Source organism: Protomyctophum parallelum (assembly GCF_964188405.1).
Source record: "Protomyctophum parallelum genome assembly, chromosome: 20".
Classification (NCBI taxonomy): Eukaryota; Metazoa; Chordata; class Actinopteri; order Myctophiformes; family Myctophidae; genus Protomyctophum; species Protomyctophum parallelum.
The window spans coordinates 2,016,817-2,037,203 of NC_139718.1; the positions used below are offsets into that span (position 1 = coordinate 2,016,817).

Here is a 20,387-nt window from a genome sequence, read left to right on the forward strand (position 1 = left end):
CTGAAAAATGAACATTTTGGAGTTGTGAGGTTTTCCTCCCGACAGCAGAGATGTACTGATCGTGACATTCGGAGGCGTGTAGGCTACAGTCTTTGCTCATTGGTTCAGGGGAAGCTGGGATGAAGTGGTCGTCATGGGAACCTGGTTGTTGATGGTGATTCGCTGTCTGGATTGGCATCGGAGCATTCCTGTGATGGCCCTCCTGAACCTGCCAAGGATGGGAAAACGCCATGAGCTTCCACGTATGCACCATATATAGATATATAAACATAGACGCCCTTTCCAGCTCTGGAGCATATGTGCTAAAGGGGGGGGCAATTTTTTCCCGAGATCCTTGCGAAGCACCGCGGAAGCATGAGTGCATGTTCGGTTTGATAAGTCCCGCGCTGTGATTGGCCAGTAATCACTTGAGTGGCAGTGTGACGTCACGTGCCTTCCACACTTCTGGCGTACCTCCTCCTCCCCACGTGTAAATTCTTCCGCCCCTCCGTCAACACACTTTGCTCCAACAAACTATTTTTTTAATATCTATATGGTATGCACAGTGAAAACCTTCACGTCGTTGCTACCTGGTGGAGAAACCATTATGTCGCCCCCAGTCAGTCAAGACCCCGCCCCATCGGGCTCATCCCTAATTGGCACGGCGGGTTGCGCGTTGGTCTGGCGAGTGGAAGCCCCCGGTTCCGCGTAATGCCGGAATCTACGTATATACACGTAGATGCAGCTTATAGACACTTCTTATTGGCTACCACATAGACACTCACTTCTTATTGGCTACCACATAGACACTCACTTCTTATTGGCTACCACGTAGACACTCACTTCTTATTGGCTACCACATAGACACTCACTTCTTATTGGCTACCACATAGACACTCACTTCTTATTGGCTACCACATAGACACTCACTTCTTATTGGCTACCACATAGAGACTCACTTCTTATTGGCTACCACATAGACACTCACTTCTTATTGGCTACCACATAGACACTCACTTCTTATTGGCTACCACATAGACACTCACTTCTTATTGGCTACCATGTAGATGCAGGTTAATAGACACTCACTTCTTATTGGCTACCACATAGACACTCACTTCTTATTGGCTACCATGTAGATGCAGGTTAATAGACACTCACTTCTTATTGGCTACCATGTAGATGCAGGTTAATAGACACTCACTTCTTATTGGCTACCACGTAGATGCAGGTTAATAGACACTCACTTCTTATTGGCTACCATGTAGATGCAGGTTAATAGACACTCACTTCTTATTGGCTACCATGTAGATGCAGGTTAATAGACACTCACTTCTTATTGGCTACCACGTAGATGCAGGGGTTGTAGAAGGTGGAGGACTTGGCGAATAGCGGGGCGATGATGGCCATGGGGGCGGGGATGGTCTTGGGGTCGCCGAACGACGCCCACAGACACACGATGGAGTACGGAGACCAGGCCACCAGGAACATGAGGATCATCACTATGGACATCTGGAGACAGAGGAGGAGATGTTACAGAGGAGACCAGGAGACCAGGAACATGAGGATCATCACTATGGACATCTGGAGACAGAGGAGGAGATGTTACAGAGGAGACCAGGCCACCAGGAACATGAGGATCATCACGATGGACATCTGGAGACAGAGGAGGAGATGTTACAGAGGAGACCAGGCCACCAGGAACATGAGGATCATCACTATGGACATCTGGAGACAGAGGAGGAGATGTTACAGAGGAGACCAGGCCACCAGGAACATGAGGATCATCACTATGGACATCTGAGGACAGAGGAGGAGATGTTACAGAGGAGACCAGGCCACCAGGAACATGAGGATCATCACTATGGACATCTGAGGACAGAGGAGGAGATGTTACAGAGGAGACCAGGCCACCAGGAACATGAGGATCATCACTATAGACATCTGGAGACAGAGGAGGAGATGTTACAGAGGAGACCAGGCCACCAGGAACATGAGGATCATCACTATGGACATCTGAGGACAGAGGAGGAGATGTTACAGAGGAGACCAGGCCACCAGGAACATGAGGATCATCACTATAGACATCTGAGGACAGAGGAGGAGATGTTACAGAGGAGACCAGGAGACCAGGAACATGAGGATCATCACTATGGACATCTGAGGACAGAGGAGGAGATGTTACAGAGGAGACCAGGAGACCAGGAACATGAGGATCATCACGATGGACATCTGAGGACAGAGGAGGAGATGTTACAGAGGAGACCAGGCCACCAGGAACATGAGGATCATCACTATGGACATCTGAGGACAGAGGAGGAGATGTTACAGAGGAGACCAGGAGACCAGGAACATGAGGATCATCACTATGGACATCTGGAGACAGAGGAGGAGATGTTACAGAGGAGACCAGGCCACCAGGAACATGAGGATCATCACTATGGACATCTGGAGACAGAGGAGGAGATGTTACAGAGGAGACCAGGCCACCAGGAACATGAGGATCATCACTATGGACATCTGGAGACAGAGGAGGAGATGTTACAGAGGAGACCAGGAGACCAGGAACATGAGGATCATCACTATGGACATCTGAGGACAGAGGAGGAGATGTTACAGAGGAGACCAGGCCACCAGGAACATGAGGATCATCACTATGGACATCTGGAGACAGAGGAGGAGATGTTACAGAGGAGACCAGGCCACCAGGAACATGAGGATCATCACTATGGACATCTGGAGACAGAGGAGGAGATGTTACAGAGGAGACCAGGAGACCAGGAACATGAGGATCATCACTATGGACATCTGAGGACAGAGGAGGAGATGTTACAGAGGAGACCAGGCCACCAGGAACATGAGGATCATCACTATGGACATCTGAGGACAGAGGAGGAGATGTTACAGAGGAGACCAGGAGACCAGGAACATGAGGATCATCACTATGGACATCTGGAGACAGAGGAGGAGATGTTACAGAGGAGACCAGGAGACCAGGAACATGAGGATCATCACTATGGACATCTGGAGACAGAGGAGGAGATGTTACAGAGGAGACCAGGCCACCAGGAACATGAGGATCATCACTATGGACATCTGGAGACAGAGGAGGAGATGTTACAGAGGAGACCAGGCCACCAGGAACATGAGGATCATCACTATGGACATCTGGAGACAGAGGAGGAGATGTTACAGAGGAGACCAGGAGACCAGGAACATGAGGATCATCACTATGGACATCTGGAGACAGAGGAGGAGATGTTTGCTAGCGCTCTGGGAGAATAGAGCGGCTGAATTCTTTGTTTTGATTAGGTGGTGAATGGTGCTGGTTTAACCACCGGCTAGAAGGCTGTTTCAACCAATCAGATTGCTTCCTCAAAACGACCTGTGGTATAATGCTTGCTTGCTTACTTCTGATTTGTAAGCTAACCTGCCATTCTGCTTTAATAAACCAGTTTTTGAAATTACTTTGCTTGTAGCTCTGCATTTTGGGTTCAGACCATAGACTGTCAAAAATATGGACAAAGCGTTCCCCGGGTCTAACATGAACGTAAAATGAAGCCTGTCAGTCCTTGAATTGTAAGTCGCCATCTTTCTAGATCTGTTTGGGCCCAGCTGGCCCATTGGCTGGCCCAGACAACGAGGCGGGACTTCCCCCCTTCTTCTTTGTTGGTTTTTATTTTGACTCGAGTGAGAGGGGAATCCCGATCATAGACTGTAACGGTAGCCACGCCCCTCAGAACATGCGCGACTTTATGGTAATTTTTTTTATAAATGGGACCATAATTTTCCAAAAAGAATATTATGACATTAGAAATGAGACTTTAAACTAGTGACTGGAAGCAGAAAGTATTCATGACCATGTTTATTAAGGTTATACAGTCTAGGTGAAGTTGGGCCCAAATCCATGGACTTCTATGGGGCTATGGGGTTTTTTGGGCCCAATGACAGCGCCACAACAGGCCATTATATGAACTTTCAGGAAATCCAGATTTCCTTAGTGGCTTCACAAAATATCTGAATGACTGCCCCCCTGGTTCAGACATTCTGCTACCGTGACAGAATAAATGTTTTATGGACCCATAGGCCTAATAGTGATTATTATTTGAGTTAAGTTTTGCCATAACCATTTATTTTGCCATAAATCAGGTAGCTTTAAGGTATGGCCATGACAGCAATGGTAGGGGAAAAAAAATATAATATTAATCATATTCGGATATTCTGTATTTCTTTTGCCATAAATCAGGTAGCTTTAAGGTACGGCCATGACGGCAATGGTAGGAAAAATATATATATAGTATTAATCATATTCGGATATTCTGTATTCGGTTTCGGCCAAGAATGTCCCTTTCGGTGCATCCCTAGATTTTAATTGTAGTCATATATATATATATATATATATATATATATATATAGCCTCTTGAATGGTTTTCACATAGTTGAAAGGGCCTTGCCTCGTCCACCTGGTCAGACCAGGTGAGCCTGTCCTACCTTGGTGACGTCCATCTGGTCAGACCAGGTGAGCCTGTCCTACCTTGGTGACGTCCATCTGGTCAGACCAGGTGAGCCTGTCCTACCTTGGTGACGTCCATCTGGCCAGACCAGGTGAGCCTGTCCTACCTTGGTGACGTCCATCTGGTCGGACCAGGTGAGCCTGTCCTACCTTGGTGACGTCCATCTGGTCGGACCAGGTGAGCCTGTCCTACCTTGGTGACGTCCATCTGGTCAGACCAGGTGAGCCTGTCCTACCTTGGTGACGTCCATCTGGTCGGACCAGGTGAGCCTGTCCTACCTTTGTGACGTCCATCTGGCCAGACCAGGTGAGCCTGTCCTAGTGTCCTACCTTGGTGACGTCCATCTGGTCGGACCAGTCCATGTTGAGCGTGTCCAGACAGTTGGAGGCTCTGAAGCGCTTCATGGTCACGGAGACGTTGTAGTAGCAGTAGAACATCACGCCCAGAGGGACCACGAAGTTCACCGCGATCACCGCCATGGTGTAGCTGATAAATGACCTGTAAGAACAGAAACCACACTATCACCACCATGGTGTAACTGATAAATGACCTGGAACACACAACCACACTATCACCGCCATGGTGTAGCTGATGAAGGACCTGTGGATTACAGTAGTAGTGATCGGGGATCAGTAGTAGGTTCGGGCATCTGGTTAGGATGCCTCTCGGGCGCCTCCCTAGGGAGGTCCTCAACGCACGTCCCACTGGGAGGAGACCCCGGGGCAGACCAAGGACCACGTCCCACTGGGAGGAGACCCCGGGGCAGACCAAGGACCACGTCCCACTGGGAGGAGACCCCGGGACAGACCAAGGACCACGTCCCACTGGGAGGAGACCCCGGGGCAGACCAAGGACCACGTCCCACTGGGAGGAGACCCCGGGGCAGACCAAGGACCACGTCCCACTGGGAGGAGACCCCGGGGCAGACCAAGGATCACGTCCCACTGGGAGGAGACCCCGGGGCAGACCAAGGACCACGTCCCACTGGGAGGAGACCCCGGGGCAGACCAAGGATCACGTCCCACTGAGAGGAGACCCCGGGGCAGACCAAGGACCACGTCCCACTGGGAGGAGACCCCGGGGCAGACCAAGGACCACGTCCCACTGGGAGGAGACCCCGGGGCAGACCAAGGATCACGTCCCACTGGGAGGAGACCCCGGGGCAGACCAAGGATCACGTCCCACTGGGAGGAGACCCCGGGGCAGACCAAAGCGCAGTTGGAGGAAACACATCAACTCATTGGCCTTGGAACGTCTCGGGAACCACTAAGGAAGGAAGTCACTAATGTTGCTCTGGACTCTGGAGAGGGAAGTCTGGAGCACTCTGGTGGAGCGACCAGACTACGGATAAGCGGTTGAAGATGGATGGAACTGCGACCTTTGGTTGCAAGCTACTACTACTACTGCTACTGCTGCTACTACTGTTACTACTACTACTACTACTACTACTACTACTAATAACAATAACAATAGCGATATCAATAACTCACATATCGTTGTTCCTCCAGTCGATGGTGCAGGTCGCTCCGGTTGGGTCGGGGGCGTATCCCGCCCAGCCGACCACGGGCATGGCCGACCAGAACACGGCGTTGACCCACGCCGACGCGATGAGCAGCGCGTAGGAGCGCACGCTCATCTTCTCACCTGGAATAACAACATGAGGACACGAAGGTTGGCGCTCATCTTCTCACCTGGAATGTTCACATTTACAACATGTAGGCTTTACAGGGACGTTTAGTGCCGGAAGTGCATCAAAATAGGAGCTCTGGGGTGCCGGAGTTGTCTGATCGCTTTTACTCTGAAAGCCATGAACCGGAAACACTTTCCTAAAAAAGTTGACTTGACAGAGTTGACCTAACATCCCGATCCTTTTAATTTATACGATATATGATCCAAAAAGCGTTCATATTTTGCGGGAGAGAGAGACGGATGAGGAGCAGAAATGAAGCGCCAGCATATCGATCCATTCATCACCACGGAGAGCGCCCTGGATTAGGAGATACGAGTCATTCTTTCCGCCGCGCTAACATGGGAGTCAACGGCAAGCTAATAATTGCACAGAGCGTTAGCGTAAGGCAAGCGAAAAGCGAAATGCCAAACAAAAAAAAAAGGAAAAATTCTGGATATTCTTATCTCGCCCCGTATCATTGAGGATGCGTACAGGACGTACAGACACGTTCAAGGCTACGATCGTTTCTAATCCTTATGACGGCCTCATACGTCGTATGTAAACTTTGTGTTAAGGTAGCGGTCAGCTCAAAGCGGTCCGTCTAGAAAAGGGGCGTGGCTGGGCCTCTTTTTATAAAATACAATTCATTACAGACACAGTTTGGTCGGGGACGTCTCAGGGTGTGAATTCTGATGAGGTCCATATTGTGTCCATATATAGCGGTCAGTGCAGTACCTATGTCTGGCCTCTAGGTGGACAGACAGCGGTCAGTGCAGTACCTATGTCTGGCCTCTAGGTGGACAGACAGCGGTCAGTGCAGTACCTATGTCTGGCCTCTAGGTGGACAGACAGACAGCGGTCAGTGCAGTACCTATGTCTGGCCTCTAGGTGGACAGACAGACAGCGGTCAGTGCAGTACCTATGTCTGGCCTCTAGGTGGACAGACAGCGGTCAGTGCAGTACCTATGTCTGGCCTCTAGGTGGACAGACAGCGGTCAGTGCAGTACCTATGTCTGGCCTCTAGGTGGACAGACAGACAGCGGTCAGTGCAGTACCTATGTCTGGCCTCTAGGTGGACAGACAGCGGTCAGTGCAGTACCTATGTCTGGCCTCTAGGTGGACAGACAGCGGTCAGTGCAGTACCTATGTCTGGCCTCTAGGTGGACAGACAGCGGTCAGTGCAGTACCTATGTCTGGCCTCTAGGTGGACAGACAGACAGCGGTCAGTGCAGTACCTATGTCTGGCCTCTAGGTGGACAGGTAGCGGTCAGTGCAGTACCTATGTCTGGCCTCTAGGTGGACAGACAGACAGCGGTCAGTGCAGTACCTATGTCTGGCCTCTAGGTGGACAGACAGCGGTCAGTGCAGTACCTAAGTCTGGCCTCTAGGTGGACAGACAGACAGCGGTCAGTGCAGTACCTATGTCTGGCCTCTAGGTGGACAGACAGCGGTCAGTGCAGTACCTATGTCTGGCCTCTAGGTGGACAGACAGCGGTCAGTGCAGTACCTATGTCTGGCCTCTAGGTGGACAGACAGCGGTCAGTGCAGTACCTATGTCTGGCCTCTAGGTGGACAGACAGCGGTCAGTGCAGTACCTATGTCTGGCCTCTAGGTGGACAGACAGACAGCGGTCAGTGCAGTACCTATGTCTGGCCTCTAGGTGGACAGGTAGCGGTCAGTGCAGTACCTATGTCTGGCCTCTAGGTGGACAGACAGTGGTCAGTGCAGTACCTATGTCTGGCCTGCAGATGGAGAGGTAGCGGTCGATGGCCACCACGGTCAGCAGGCCGATGCTGGCCATCCCGAAGAAGATGTTCAGAGCTGCGTAGATCTACAAAACAACATGCACAGCACAGTCAGTGTGAGGACGGTGTTCAGAGCTGCGTATAGATCTACAAAACAACATGCACAGCACAGTCAGTGTGAGGACGGTGTTCAGAGCTGTCAAACTCCTATTTTGAAATAAATCCCGGCGCTGATTGTGTTAATGGGTGAACGAGCACATTGGCCCCTCCTCCTCCTCACGTCGACACCCACCTGACCACACCCACCCACCTGACCACACCCACATGACCACACCCACCCACCTGACCACACCCACATGACCACACCCACCCACCTGACCACACCCACATGACCACACCCACCCACCTGACCACACCCACCTGACCACACCCACCTGACAGCCGGCATATCCAAACTTCCAGCTCCCGTGCAGGTCGGAGGCGGCCGACATGGGGTAACCGATCCCTGCCACGCCCACATCCGTCAACGCCAGGTTGATGATGATGGCGTTGGTGGCCGTCCGCAACTCCTTGAACTTCACGAACATCAGCAGCACCACGATGTTGCTGGCTAGACTGACGATGCCTGAACACAGGGAGATTGATTGATCCATTGATTGATTGAAATATTTATTAACAGTTTGCAGAATTAGGTAGGTATACCCTCACAAAAAACATGCAGTAATCCTGGTCTCTAAACTGCCTCCCCCTGGCCAGCCGGGGCGCCTGATGGAGGGGAAAGGAACTGGTTGGAATAACGTGTTCCTTCCACGCGCTACGTCCAACCTGGGAAACTCCCCCCTGTCAGGTGTAAAGGAGCAACTTGGACACTCAGGCATGAAGGAAGCATGAGTTCAAGTCCGTTGCTCTCCCCTTGTCCCCCATATATGGGGACTAGCAGGGGCGGCCTTAGGAATCTGGAGGCCCGTTTCAAGACCAAATATGAGGCCCCGATATACTTCAATATCTGTTCAAAGACTGTTCAATATCACACGCAGCCATTACTCTCGACAATTAGCAACAACACCTCTCCTCATCCTGTCGTCCCTTCACAATTAAAGTGTCTCCCCTTTACCTCCCAATGCTGCACATTTTACCATGTTATTTACATAAAATAGGTGTAACTTAACATTAACATTGTGGGAGAGAGCAAGGCAGTGAGTGGGACTTCAGTGCATTGTACTTACATATGTACTGTATGTACAATGCAAGGAATGAGTGCATTCGCCATGTATCTGAAGGAAGCCTGATCTAACCACTCAGTTTAAGTTTACCCTATTGTTTTAGGATTTGTTTATTTAGCCTTATTGGGCTTTGTTTAGGGTTAATTCACCCCATGGCTCCTCAATTAGCCAGTGGCAGGTTTTATGACTAGCTCGTGGCTTCCTGTGAGGTTTAGGTTTAGCGTTGGGATTTAGGTTCACATATTTGGTCTATTCTTTAAAACTAGATATTTTTTTGTTGTTTGAGTTTTGACTGTTTCCATTTAAAACAGAAAAAAAACCCAGGCTCTTCTAATTAACATTTATATTTCAAGGTGTCCCTGTCATGAGTTTCTCTTTTGTTTCCTGGGCCCGGTGTCTAATGGCCCATTGGGTGTCAGTGACACCTCTTGCTTCGTGGCCCAGGTTGGCTTGGTGTGGAATGTGCTAATTTGTCCCCTATATTCAAAGTCTGATTTCCATTGATTGTTGGCTGTGTTTAGCATGTATATGACTGTGGCGATTTGGTACAAAATCAAAACAACTTGTCTAATATTTTGGCAAACCTCCAGGAAAATCCGTGTTGAGGTTCTTATTCCACTGTTTTTCATTAAAACGTCTTTGTCCTACTGTCCAGTTGGGATTGTGTTGAAGTCCAGATACTTTTAGAGCTTCAATGCCATGTGCCATGTAATGTTGAACACTCCTTGTAGTTGTCTTTTTTGCATTGTTAATATTGTATCTGTGTTGTCTCAGCCTTGTAGCTATTGTTTTACCCGTTTCTGCGACTAAGCCACATTTTTCACATGTGATTAAATAAACACAGTTGCTGGTGCTGGCTGTTGTTTAATCTCCAACATGTGTTTTGTAGTTCTATTTGTAACTATTTGTTTGGGTTTGAAGTATTCTGGTCTCTGTCGTGCTGGTGTGTTGATTCCTTTTAGCTTGCTGTGTACCAGATAGTTTTTAAGAATTTTGTTTTTTCTGTAGGCAGATATAATCTTTTTTTTCTTTTCTTTTTAAAGTTTCGCTAAAACCGACTGCACGGTTCAGCCAAAACTGCAATTTTTTAACAATAACAATAAAGGACGAAGTCCTTTCAGGACTGCTTGGTCCTTTAAATAAAAAAGGATCATATAAATAAATATACAATAAGGAGAGTTCCACCGGGTTCAGTTTGGAACATACAGACACAGGTTTGTGTTTCCACCGCATTGTGTTGGACGGAACAATTGTCATTGTTTGATGCCTAGCTGAATGGTTAGAGAGCCTGTCTGGAGAGAAGGAGTCTCCTGAGGTTTGAATCTCAGTAAGAGATGCTGAGAGGTGGCTCACCATCAGGTGGGATGAGATGTTGATCCATCATTTCTTGATCTTTCTGCTGTTCCTTCGTCTGGAATGTGGTCTCGGCTGTTATTGCTGTTGTCATCTGTTGTTGTTGGTTGCCATGGCTGCCAGTTCCCACCTGATGTTGTGTGGGAGTTCTGATTGGTCCAGAGCGTACTGAATAACTTCTAGCTTACATAACGTCTTAAGATGAGGACTCAAGTCTAAGATGAACAGCTCATCAGAGATAGTGTGATCTCCTTTGTATCCTCCAAAGAGGATGATGCGATCTCCCACAATGCAACTGCACATACCATGCATTGGACATGGTCCTTTCCCCTTGGGCTCAACCTTCTTCCAGGAGAAGGTCTCTGGACTGAATGTCCACACATCATTGAAGTTCTGCTTAGCGTTCCAGCCACCAAATATGTACAGCTGTCCATTGTAGATAAATGCTGAATGACTCCAGCGTCGTTCTGGTAGAAGTTGTGCAGAAGGTGTGTCCAGCCAGGCGTTTGTCTTTGTGTCAAACACTCTGATGGTGTTGTAGTACTGATCCTCCCTCCAGCCCCCGAATACAAACATCTTTGTCCCGATGACGGTGGCAGAGTGACGGTGTGTAGCAGGAGGTGGAGTTCCTCTGGTGTTAATTAAAGTCCAGACAATTGTGCTGGTGTCCAATGTGTACATGTCATTAGTGTATCCAGTCAGCTTGGTGTGTCCTCCATGGATAAACATGACCTTCTCCAACACACAGGCTGAGTGGAAGCTCCTCTCCTCTGGAACAGTCCCAGAAACCCTGGGTTGGAACCATCTGTGGGAGTCAACATCAAATGCATAAAGCACATTGCAGTAAGGATGGCCTCCCCAGATGTAGACTGTATCTTCAACCAACACAGCTGTGTGGCCGTAGCGCCTGGATGGAACCTCAAGGTGACCGTCTCCTCTTCCTGGTTCTACTGGAGGTAACTTCTTCCAGCATAAAGACACTGTGTTGAAGACATGGACATCCATCTGTCCTATGTTGTTGAAGGTCCCTCCATCATAGCCTCCAAAAGAATACAGATTGTTCCTCACTGCTACAGCAGCATGACGGGCTCGCTTTGGTCCTCCTGCTTTGGAAACGGTCCAAGACAACATCACTCTGTCTGTCTGTCTGTCTGTCTGTCTGTCTGTCTGTCTGTCTGTCTGTCTGTCTGTCTGTCTGTCTGTCTGTCTGTAGGTCTGTCTGTCTGTCTGTCGCTCTCTTCTCTCTCTCGACGTCTACAGTCATTTTCAACACGGTGCATCATCTTATATAATATTCTGGTGTGAAATCACACGCGACACAAACTGTTGCCATGCACGCCTTAACGACGCCAAATAGTGCAGCTGTTCTTCATCTGCACCCCTTGAACTCTATTGCTATATTTATTACTTCATTGTGGCTACGTTGGGGTCTATGGATTTATGGACGAACAGGAAATCATCATAAGGAGGTAAAAAGGCACAATGTTTCTGGCTGAACAAAGGAAAAAAGATCACACCCGTGTGAAGTGAGGGGCCGCTAATTATTTTGCCTATATAACACCGGGGCTCCTCCGGGCGCGTCAGCGTCGCGTCTCCGCCAGGGAATGTTCCCTTTTTAATCAATGAAGGCTGGCTCCACTGCTCGCGGTGCGTTGCGTTGTGTGACTGCGTTAAAATTGCCCCGGTTCGTTTTTTGACGCACGCGACGGAGACGCAACGCGCCCGGTGGATCCCCGCCGTTAGGTTAGGCTAAATAATCTTTGGCTTCAGCACCTTTTCAGTTCTAAACCTGATCATGTAACACAACTGTCTTTTAAACATGAAAATGAAAGTAAACCATTCATATATTAAAGTCTAACTCATGTTGATTAGGTGATGTAATGGTGATGTAAAACAAACACAAACATTAAACGCCATTAACAATAAACAAATTATGACGTACATTTCCCCTTCGTCGTCACAAACGTTAAACCTGTATATAGGAGGGGATAGCGCCCCTCAAAAAGGCAAAAGCTGAAAATGCCAATCCAAATAGTTTAACCGTCCACTATGCAGGTCAATCCAAATAGTTTAACCGTCCACTATGCAGGTCAATCCAAATAGTTTAACCGTCCACTATGCAGGTCAATCCAAATAGTTTAACCGTCCACTATGCAGGTCAATCCAAATAGTTTAACCGTCCACTATGCAGGTCAAGCTTTCCACACATCATAGATGTCGTTGTTGAACATTTACACGGCTTAACGTCGGGAAAGTTACACGACTGGCCCACCCAGGTGATGGCAATAATACTAATGACTGGCCCACCCAGGTGATGGCAATAATACTAATGACTGGCCCACCCAGGTGATGGCAATAATACTAATGACTGGCCCACCCAGGTGATGGCAATAATACTAATGACTGGCCCACCCAGGTGATGGCAATAATACTAACGACTGGCCCACCCAGGTGATGGCAATACTACTAATGACTGGCCCACCCAGGTGATGGCAATAATACTAATGACTGGCCCACCCAGGTGATGGCAATAATACTAATGGCTGGCCCACCCAGGTGATGGCAATACTACTAATGACTGGCCCACCCAGGTGATGGCAATACTACTAATGACTGGCCCACCCAGGTGATGGCAATAATACTAATGACTGGCCCACCCAGGTGATGGCAATAATACTAATGACTGGCCCACCCAGGTGATGGCAATAATACTAATGGCTGGCCCACCCAGGTGATGGCAATAATACTAATGGCTGGCCCACCCAGGTGATGGCAATAATACTAATGGCTGGGTTTCACAAAGACATATTGGGTCTATAGGTCTATAGTCTATATTGAACTATAGCCTGGCGCGACCTTAAATAAAAACGCCCCCCTAGCGGCCAATGTTCTTCTGTCGCGCATTTACAATGTAGTGCAATCCAAGATGGATGCCAGATTCCGAGACCGAGTGGATCAAAACACCTTTTTTTAATTGAAAACAACGCACCGTAGACTTTCAGACGCAGGGCGTAGGCCGAGCTGAGCAGTGGTGCAACAACGTAAGCACCTTAGATTCTGACGCTAAGAGCGATTATGGGGCCGCGAGCCAAACATTTAAAGCCCATGAGTAATGAAGTCTTTAGACTCTCGTAGAGAGATGATGTCAGAATCGAAAAATACCTCAACGAGAGTCTAAATCTGAGGCTAATCCTATCACAATATAGAGAGCTACTGTATTGTACAGGAACGTGCGCACATAGACATAGACCCTGCCCTTTCACCCGTCTGTAAAACAACTGCCACTTTTACCCGTCTGTAAAACAACTGCCCTTTTACCCGTCTGTAAAACAACTGCCCTTTTACCCGTCTGTAAAACAACTGCCCTTTTACCCGTCTGTAAAACAACTGCCCTTTTACCCGTCTGTAAAACAACTGCCCTTTTACCCGTCTGTAAAACAACTGCCCTTTTACCCCGTCTGTAAAACAACTGCCCTTTTACCCGTCTGTAAAACAACTGCCGTTTTACCCGTCTGTAAAACAACTGCCCCTTTTACCCGTCTGTAAAACAACTGCCCTTTTACCCGTCTGTAAAACAACTGCCCTTTTACCCCGTCTGTAAAACAACTGCCCTTTTTCCCGTCTGTAAAACAACTGCCTTTTTACCCGTCTGTAAAACAACTGCCCTTTTACCCCGTCTGTAAAACAACTGCCCTTTTACCCGTCTGTAAAACAACTGCCCTTTTACCCCGTCTGTAAAACAGCTGCCCTTTTACCCGTCTGTAAAACAACTGCCCTTTTACCCGTCTGTAAAACAACTGCCCTTTTACCCGTCTGTAAAACAACTGCCCTTTTACCCGTCTGTAAAACAACTGCCTTTTTACCCGTCTGTAAAACAACTGCCCTTTCACCCGTCTGTAAAACAACTGCCCTTTTACCCGTCTGTAAAACAACTGCCCCTTTTACCCGTCTGTAAAACAACTGCCCTTTTACCCGTCTGTAAAACAACTGCCCCTTTTACCCGTCTGTAAAACAACTGCCCTTTCACCCGTCTGTAAAACAACTGCCCTTTTACCCGTCTGTAAAACAACTGCCCTTTTACCCGTCTGTAAAACAATTGCCCTTTTACCCGTCTGTAAAACAACTGCCTTTTTACCTGTCTGTAAAGCAACTGCCCTTTTTACCCGTCTGTAAAACAACTGCCCTTTTTCCCGTCTGTAAAACAACTGCCCTTTTACCCGTCTGTAAAACAACTGCCCTTATACCCGTCTGTAAAACAACTGCCCCTTTTACCCGTCTGTAAAACAACTGCCCCTTTTACCCGTCTGTAAAACAACTGCCCTTTCACCCGTCTGTAAAACAACTGCCCTTTTAACCGTCTGTAAAACAACTGCCCTTTTACCCGTCTGTAAAACAACTGCCCCTTTTACCCGTCTGTAAAACAACTGCCCCTTTTACCCGTCTGTAAAACAACTGCCCTTTTACCCGTCTGTAAAACAACTGCCCTTTTACCCGTCTGTAAAACAACTGCCCCTTTTACCCGTCTGTAAAACAACTGCCCCTTTTACCCGTCTGTAAAACAACTGCCCTTTTACCCGTCTGTAAAACAACTGCACTTTTACCCATCTGTAAAACAACTGCCCTTTTACCCCGTCTGTAAAACAACTGCCCTTTTACCCGTCTGTAAAACAACTGCCCTTTTACCCGTCTGTAAAACAACTGCCCTTTTACCCGTCTGTAAAACAACTGCCCTTTTACCCCGTCTGTAAAACAACTGCCCTTTTACCCGTCTGTAAAACAACTGCCCTTTTACCCCGTCTGTAAAACAGCTGCCCTTTTACCCGTCTGTAAAACAACTGCCCTTTTACCCGTCTGTAAAACAACTGCCCTTTTACCCGTCTGTAAAACAACTGCCCTTTTACCCGTCTGTAAAACAACTGCCTTTTTACCCGTCTGTAAAACAACTGCCCTTTCACCCGTCTGTAAAACAACTGCCCTTTTACCCGTCTGTAAAACAACTGCCCCTTTTACCCGTCTGTAAAACAACTGCCCTTTTACCCGTCTGTAAAACAACTGCCCCTTTTACCCGTCTGTAAAACAACTGCCCTTTCACCCGTCTGTAAAACAACTGCCCTTTTACCCGTCTGTAAAACAACTGCCCTTTTACCCGTCTGTAAAACAATTGCCCTTTTACCCGTCTGTAAAACAACTGCCTTTTTACCTGTCTGTAAAGCAACTGCCCTTTTTACCCGTCTGTAAAACAACTGCCCTTTTTCCCGTCTGTAAAACAACTGCCCTTTTACCCGTCTGTAAAACAACTGCCCTTATACCCGTCTGTAAAACAACTGCCCCTTTTACCCGTCTGTAAAACAACTGCCCCTTTTACCCGTCTGTAAAACAACTGCCCTTTCACCCGTCTGTAAAACAACTGCCCTTTTAACCGTCTGTAAAACAACTGCCCTTTTACCCGTCTGTAAAACAACTGCCCCTTTTACCCGTGTGTAAAACAACTGCCCCTTTCACCCGTCTGTAAAACAACTGCCCTTTTACCCGTCTGTAAAACGACTGCCCTTTCACCCGTCTGTAAAACAACTGCCCTTTTACCCGTCTGTAAAACAACTGCCCTTTCACCCGTCTGTAAAACAACTGCCCTTTTAACCGTCTGTAAAACAACTGCCCTTTTACCCGTCTGTAAAACAACTGCCCCTTTTACCCGTCTGAAAAACAACTGCCCTTTCACCCGTCTGTAAAACAACTGCCCTTTTAACCGTCTGTAAAACAACTGCCCTTTGACCCGTCTGTAAAACAACTGCCCTTTTACCCATCTGTAAAACAACTGCCCTTTTAACCGTCTGTAAAACAACTGCCCTTATACCCGTCTGTAAAACAACTGCCCCTTTTACCCGTCTGTAAAACAACTGCCCCTTTTACCCGTCTGTAAAACAACTGCCCTTTCACCCGTCTGTAAAACAACTGCCCTTTTAACCGTCTGTAAAACAACTGCCCTTTTACCCGTCTGTAAAACAACTGCCCCTTTTACCCGTCTGTAAAACAACTGCCCCTTTCACCCGTCTGTAAAACAACTGCCCTTTTACCCGTCTGTAAAACAACTGCCCTTTCACCCGTCTGTAAAACAACTGCCCTTTTACCCGTCTGTAAAACAACTGCCCTTTCACCCGTCTGTAAAACAACTGCCCTTTTAACCGTCTGTAAAACAACTGCCCTTTTACCCGTCTGTAAAACAACTGCCCCTTTTACCCGTCTGAAAAACAACTGCCCTTTCACCCGTCTGTAAAACAACTGCCCTTTTAACCGTCTGTAAAACAACTGCCCTTTGACCCGTCTGTAAAACAACTGCCCTTTTACCCATCTGTAAAACAACTGCCCTTTTACCCGTCTGTAAAACAACTGCCCTCTCCAGACCACGAATGCAGCGTTTACTACATGGTGAAAGAAATGCAAATGCCCTCCTCTCCTCTCCTCTCCTCTCCATGCCGGAAGGAAGGCAGCCTTCAGGAGAATAGCTTTTTTCCTGAAGTCTCCTGAACTTGAACTCAGCATTTTGTGTTGAACACATGTGTTTATAAATCCATGTCGTTACACACCTGCATCTCCACTAGCTAAAGAGTGCTGGGTTGCGCCCCGAAAATAGCTGATCTACTGGCACGCTATACGAGCTTGTAGATCTGCTATTTATTTTTTTTAATCATGAAAATGTGACACAAATCTTTGAATAAATATTCTTTCAGAGAGAACGTTTTTAACTCAAATCTTTGCTCCCGGGGGGGGGGGGGGGTCCCTGGAACAACATATTTTCAGATGGGGGTCTGTGGCCAAATACATATAGGGGTCCTTGACATGAAATATTGAGCACCACTGATACGGAAAAATGAGGCATTTCAGAAAACTGTTAGAATTTAGAAGACATTTAAAAAAATGTCGACATCAGGTTAAAGGTTAAAGGACACATAGGCTCTGATTCGTGCAATATTTCTAAGGTGAAAAAGTATAGTATAGTACAGTATATAGTACAGTACGTCTCACCTGCGGTGATGAGGTATCCAGCCACTATGTTGTGTTCCAGCTGTGTGAAGGCGCTCTTCCCGCCGTACGGAACAGTCTCGTTCACTCCAGAGTCCAGACCCATTCTCTGACTGAGACTGACCTTCTTTAGAGATAAACGGTTCTCACTAACCTTCTTTAAAGATAAACGGTTCTCACTGACCTTCTTTAAAGATAAACGGTTCTCACTAACCTTCTTTAAAGATAAACGGTTCTCACTAACCTTCTTTAAAGATAAACGGTTCTCACTAACCTTCTTTAAAGATAAACGGTTCTCACTGACCTTCTTTAAAGATAAACGGTTCTCACTAACCTTCTTTAAAGATAAACGGTTCTCACTAACCTTCTTTAGAGATAAACGGTTCTCACTAACCTTCTTTAGAGATAAACGGTTCTCACTAACCTTCTTTAGAGATAAACAGTTCTCACTGACCTTCTTTAAAGATAAACGGTTCTCACTAACCTTCTATAAAGATAAACGGTTCTCACTAACCTTCTTTAAAGATAAACGGTTCTCACCGACCTTCTTTAAAGATAAACAGTTCTCACTAACCTTCTTTAAAGATAAACGGTTCTCACCGACCTTCTTTAAAGATAAACGGTTCTCACTAACCTTCTTTAAAGATAAACGGTTCTCACTAACCTTCTTTAAAGATAAACGGTTCTCACTAACCTTCTTTAAAGATAAACGGTTCTCACTAACCTTCTTTAAAGATAAACGGTTCTCACTAACCTTCTTTAGAGATAAACGGTTCTCACTGACCTTCTTTAATGATAAACGGTTCTCACTAACCTTCTTTAAAGATAAACGGTTCTCACTAACCTTCTTTAAACTCTCACTAACCTTCTTTAAAGATAAACGGTTCTCACTGACCTTCTTTAATGATAAACGGTTCTCACTGACCTTCTTTAGAGATAAACGGTTCTCACTGACCTTCTTTAGAGATAAACGGTTCTCACTGACCTTCTTTAAAGATAAACGGTTCTCACTGACCTTCTTTAGAGATAAACGGTTCTCACTGACCTTCTTTAGAGATAAACGGTTCTCACTAACCTTCTTTAATGATAAACGGTTCTCACTAACCTTCTTTAAAGATAAACGGTTCTCACTAACCTTCTTTAATGATAAACGGTTCTCACTAACCTTCTTTAAACTCTCACTAACCTTCTTTAGAGATAAACGGTTCTCACTGACCTTCTTTAAACTCTCACTAACCTTCTTTAAAGATAAACGGTTCTCACTAACCTTCTTTAATGATAAACGGTTCTCACTAACCTTCTTTAATGATAAACGGTTCTCACTGACCTTCTTTAAACTCTCACTAACCTTCTTTAGAGATAAACGGTTCTCACTGACCTTCTTTAAACTCTCACTAACCTTCTTTAAAGATAAACGGTTCTCACTAACCTTCTTTAATGATAAACGGTTCTCACTAACCTTCTTTAAAGATAAACGGTTCTCACTAACCTTCTTTAAAGATAAACGGTTCTCACTAACCTTCTTTAAACTCTCACTAACCTTCTTTAAAGATAAACGGTTCTCACTAACCTTCTTTAAAGATAAACGGTTCTCACTGACCTTCTTTAAACTCTCACTAACCTTCTTTAGAGATAAACGGTTCTCACTAACCTTCTTTAAAGATAAACGGTTCTCACTAACCTTCTTTAAAGATAAACAGTTCTCACTAACCTTCTTTAAACTCTCACTAACCTTCTTTAAAGATAAACAGTTCTCACTGACCTTCTTTAAACTCTCACTAACCTTCTTTAAAGATAAACGGTTCTCACTAACCTTCTTTAAAGATAAACGGTTCTCACTGACCTTCTTTAAAGATAAACGGTTCTCACTGACCTTCTTTAAAGATAAACGGTTCTCACTGACCTTCTTTAAAGATAAACGGTTCTCACTAACCTTCTTTAGAGATAAACGGTTCTCACTAACCTTCTTTAGAGATAAACGGCACCCGGAATGAAGAAATGTCGTGAAACAAAAAAGAATAAATATCACCCCCCAACAAAGGAATATTGCAGAGGCTGAAGAAATATCACCCAAAATGAAGTTTGTGGTCTCATAAGAAATGAAAAGCTAATGGAATTCCCATGAGAGGAACTTTAGTCCATCGGTATTGGGTTTTAAAGCTAAACTAACATCAAGCAAAAACACATCGCTGTAATTAATTAACATCACCTATAAGCTGGCAGCCTTAAAAAAGCACAAAAATGAAGCTAAAATAAGTAAAACAGTGCAAGAGGAACACAAGAGGAACTTAAGAAACGAATCAGTCAGTAGTATTGCTGAGTGGTACTGGGTGGTCCTAAAACTAAAAAGGAGGGTTTTCGGGGGGTTACAAACAGGGGGAGGGGAGGGGTAGGGGGGGGGGGGGGGATTTGTGTGCTGAGGATTACGGACCGTTTCTCAACATGCGGTCTGGGGACCAAACAGGGGTCCGAAATGGACACTTGTGGGTCTGCATGTGTAACACCCATCTGAGTCCAACAAGTAGTATATCCTTTCAATGTTCCACGCTTAATTTAAAGTACATTTAAGATGTACTTTTTAAATGTACATCTTAAATGTTTACACATTATAACATTATACGCATTTGCAAATTATAACACAAGGCAGGCAATCCTTGAGTAGAACTTTACTTGAATGCAATGACAAAAACATCTATGTGTACAGACCCACCGGTTGAGAAGCAGGTTTGGACAGTCGACTTCTCAACCTTTTCAGGCCGTATCGCGACCCCCCTGAAAATAATCACATTTGATCTGGGGACCCCCTCCTCCCACACCCCCCAGCCCCAACCCTGACATGCATTTGGAATTGTAGGAGACGTAGCAACTATACAAAGAAAGGTGA

At 46.4% G+C, this 20,387-nt stretch overlaps 1 protein-coding gene across 1 annotated transcript; it reads right to left on the reverse strand.

Annotated features, from left to right (window-relative positions):
* Positions 1-96: 96 nt before the first annotated feature.
* rrh (retinal pigment epithelium-derived rhodopsin homolog) lies at positions 97-17,609 on the reverse strand (the record flags this gene model as incomplete). The annotated part of the gene is made up of 7 exons (XM_083792477.1): positions 97-208; positions 1,313-1,491; positions 4,823-4,991; positions 5,984-6,137; positions 7,894-7,993; positions 8,342-8,532; positions 17,507-17,609. The coding sequence occupies 7 exons, from the start codon at positions 17,607-17,609 to the stop codon at positions 97-99; spliced, it is 1,008 nt and encodes a 335-aa protein (XP_083648603.1).
* Between the last annotated feature and the right edge of the window lie 2,778 nt (positions 17,610-20,387).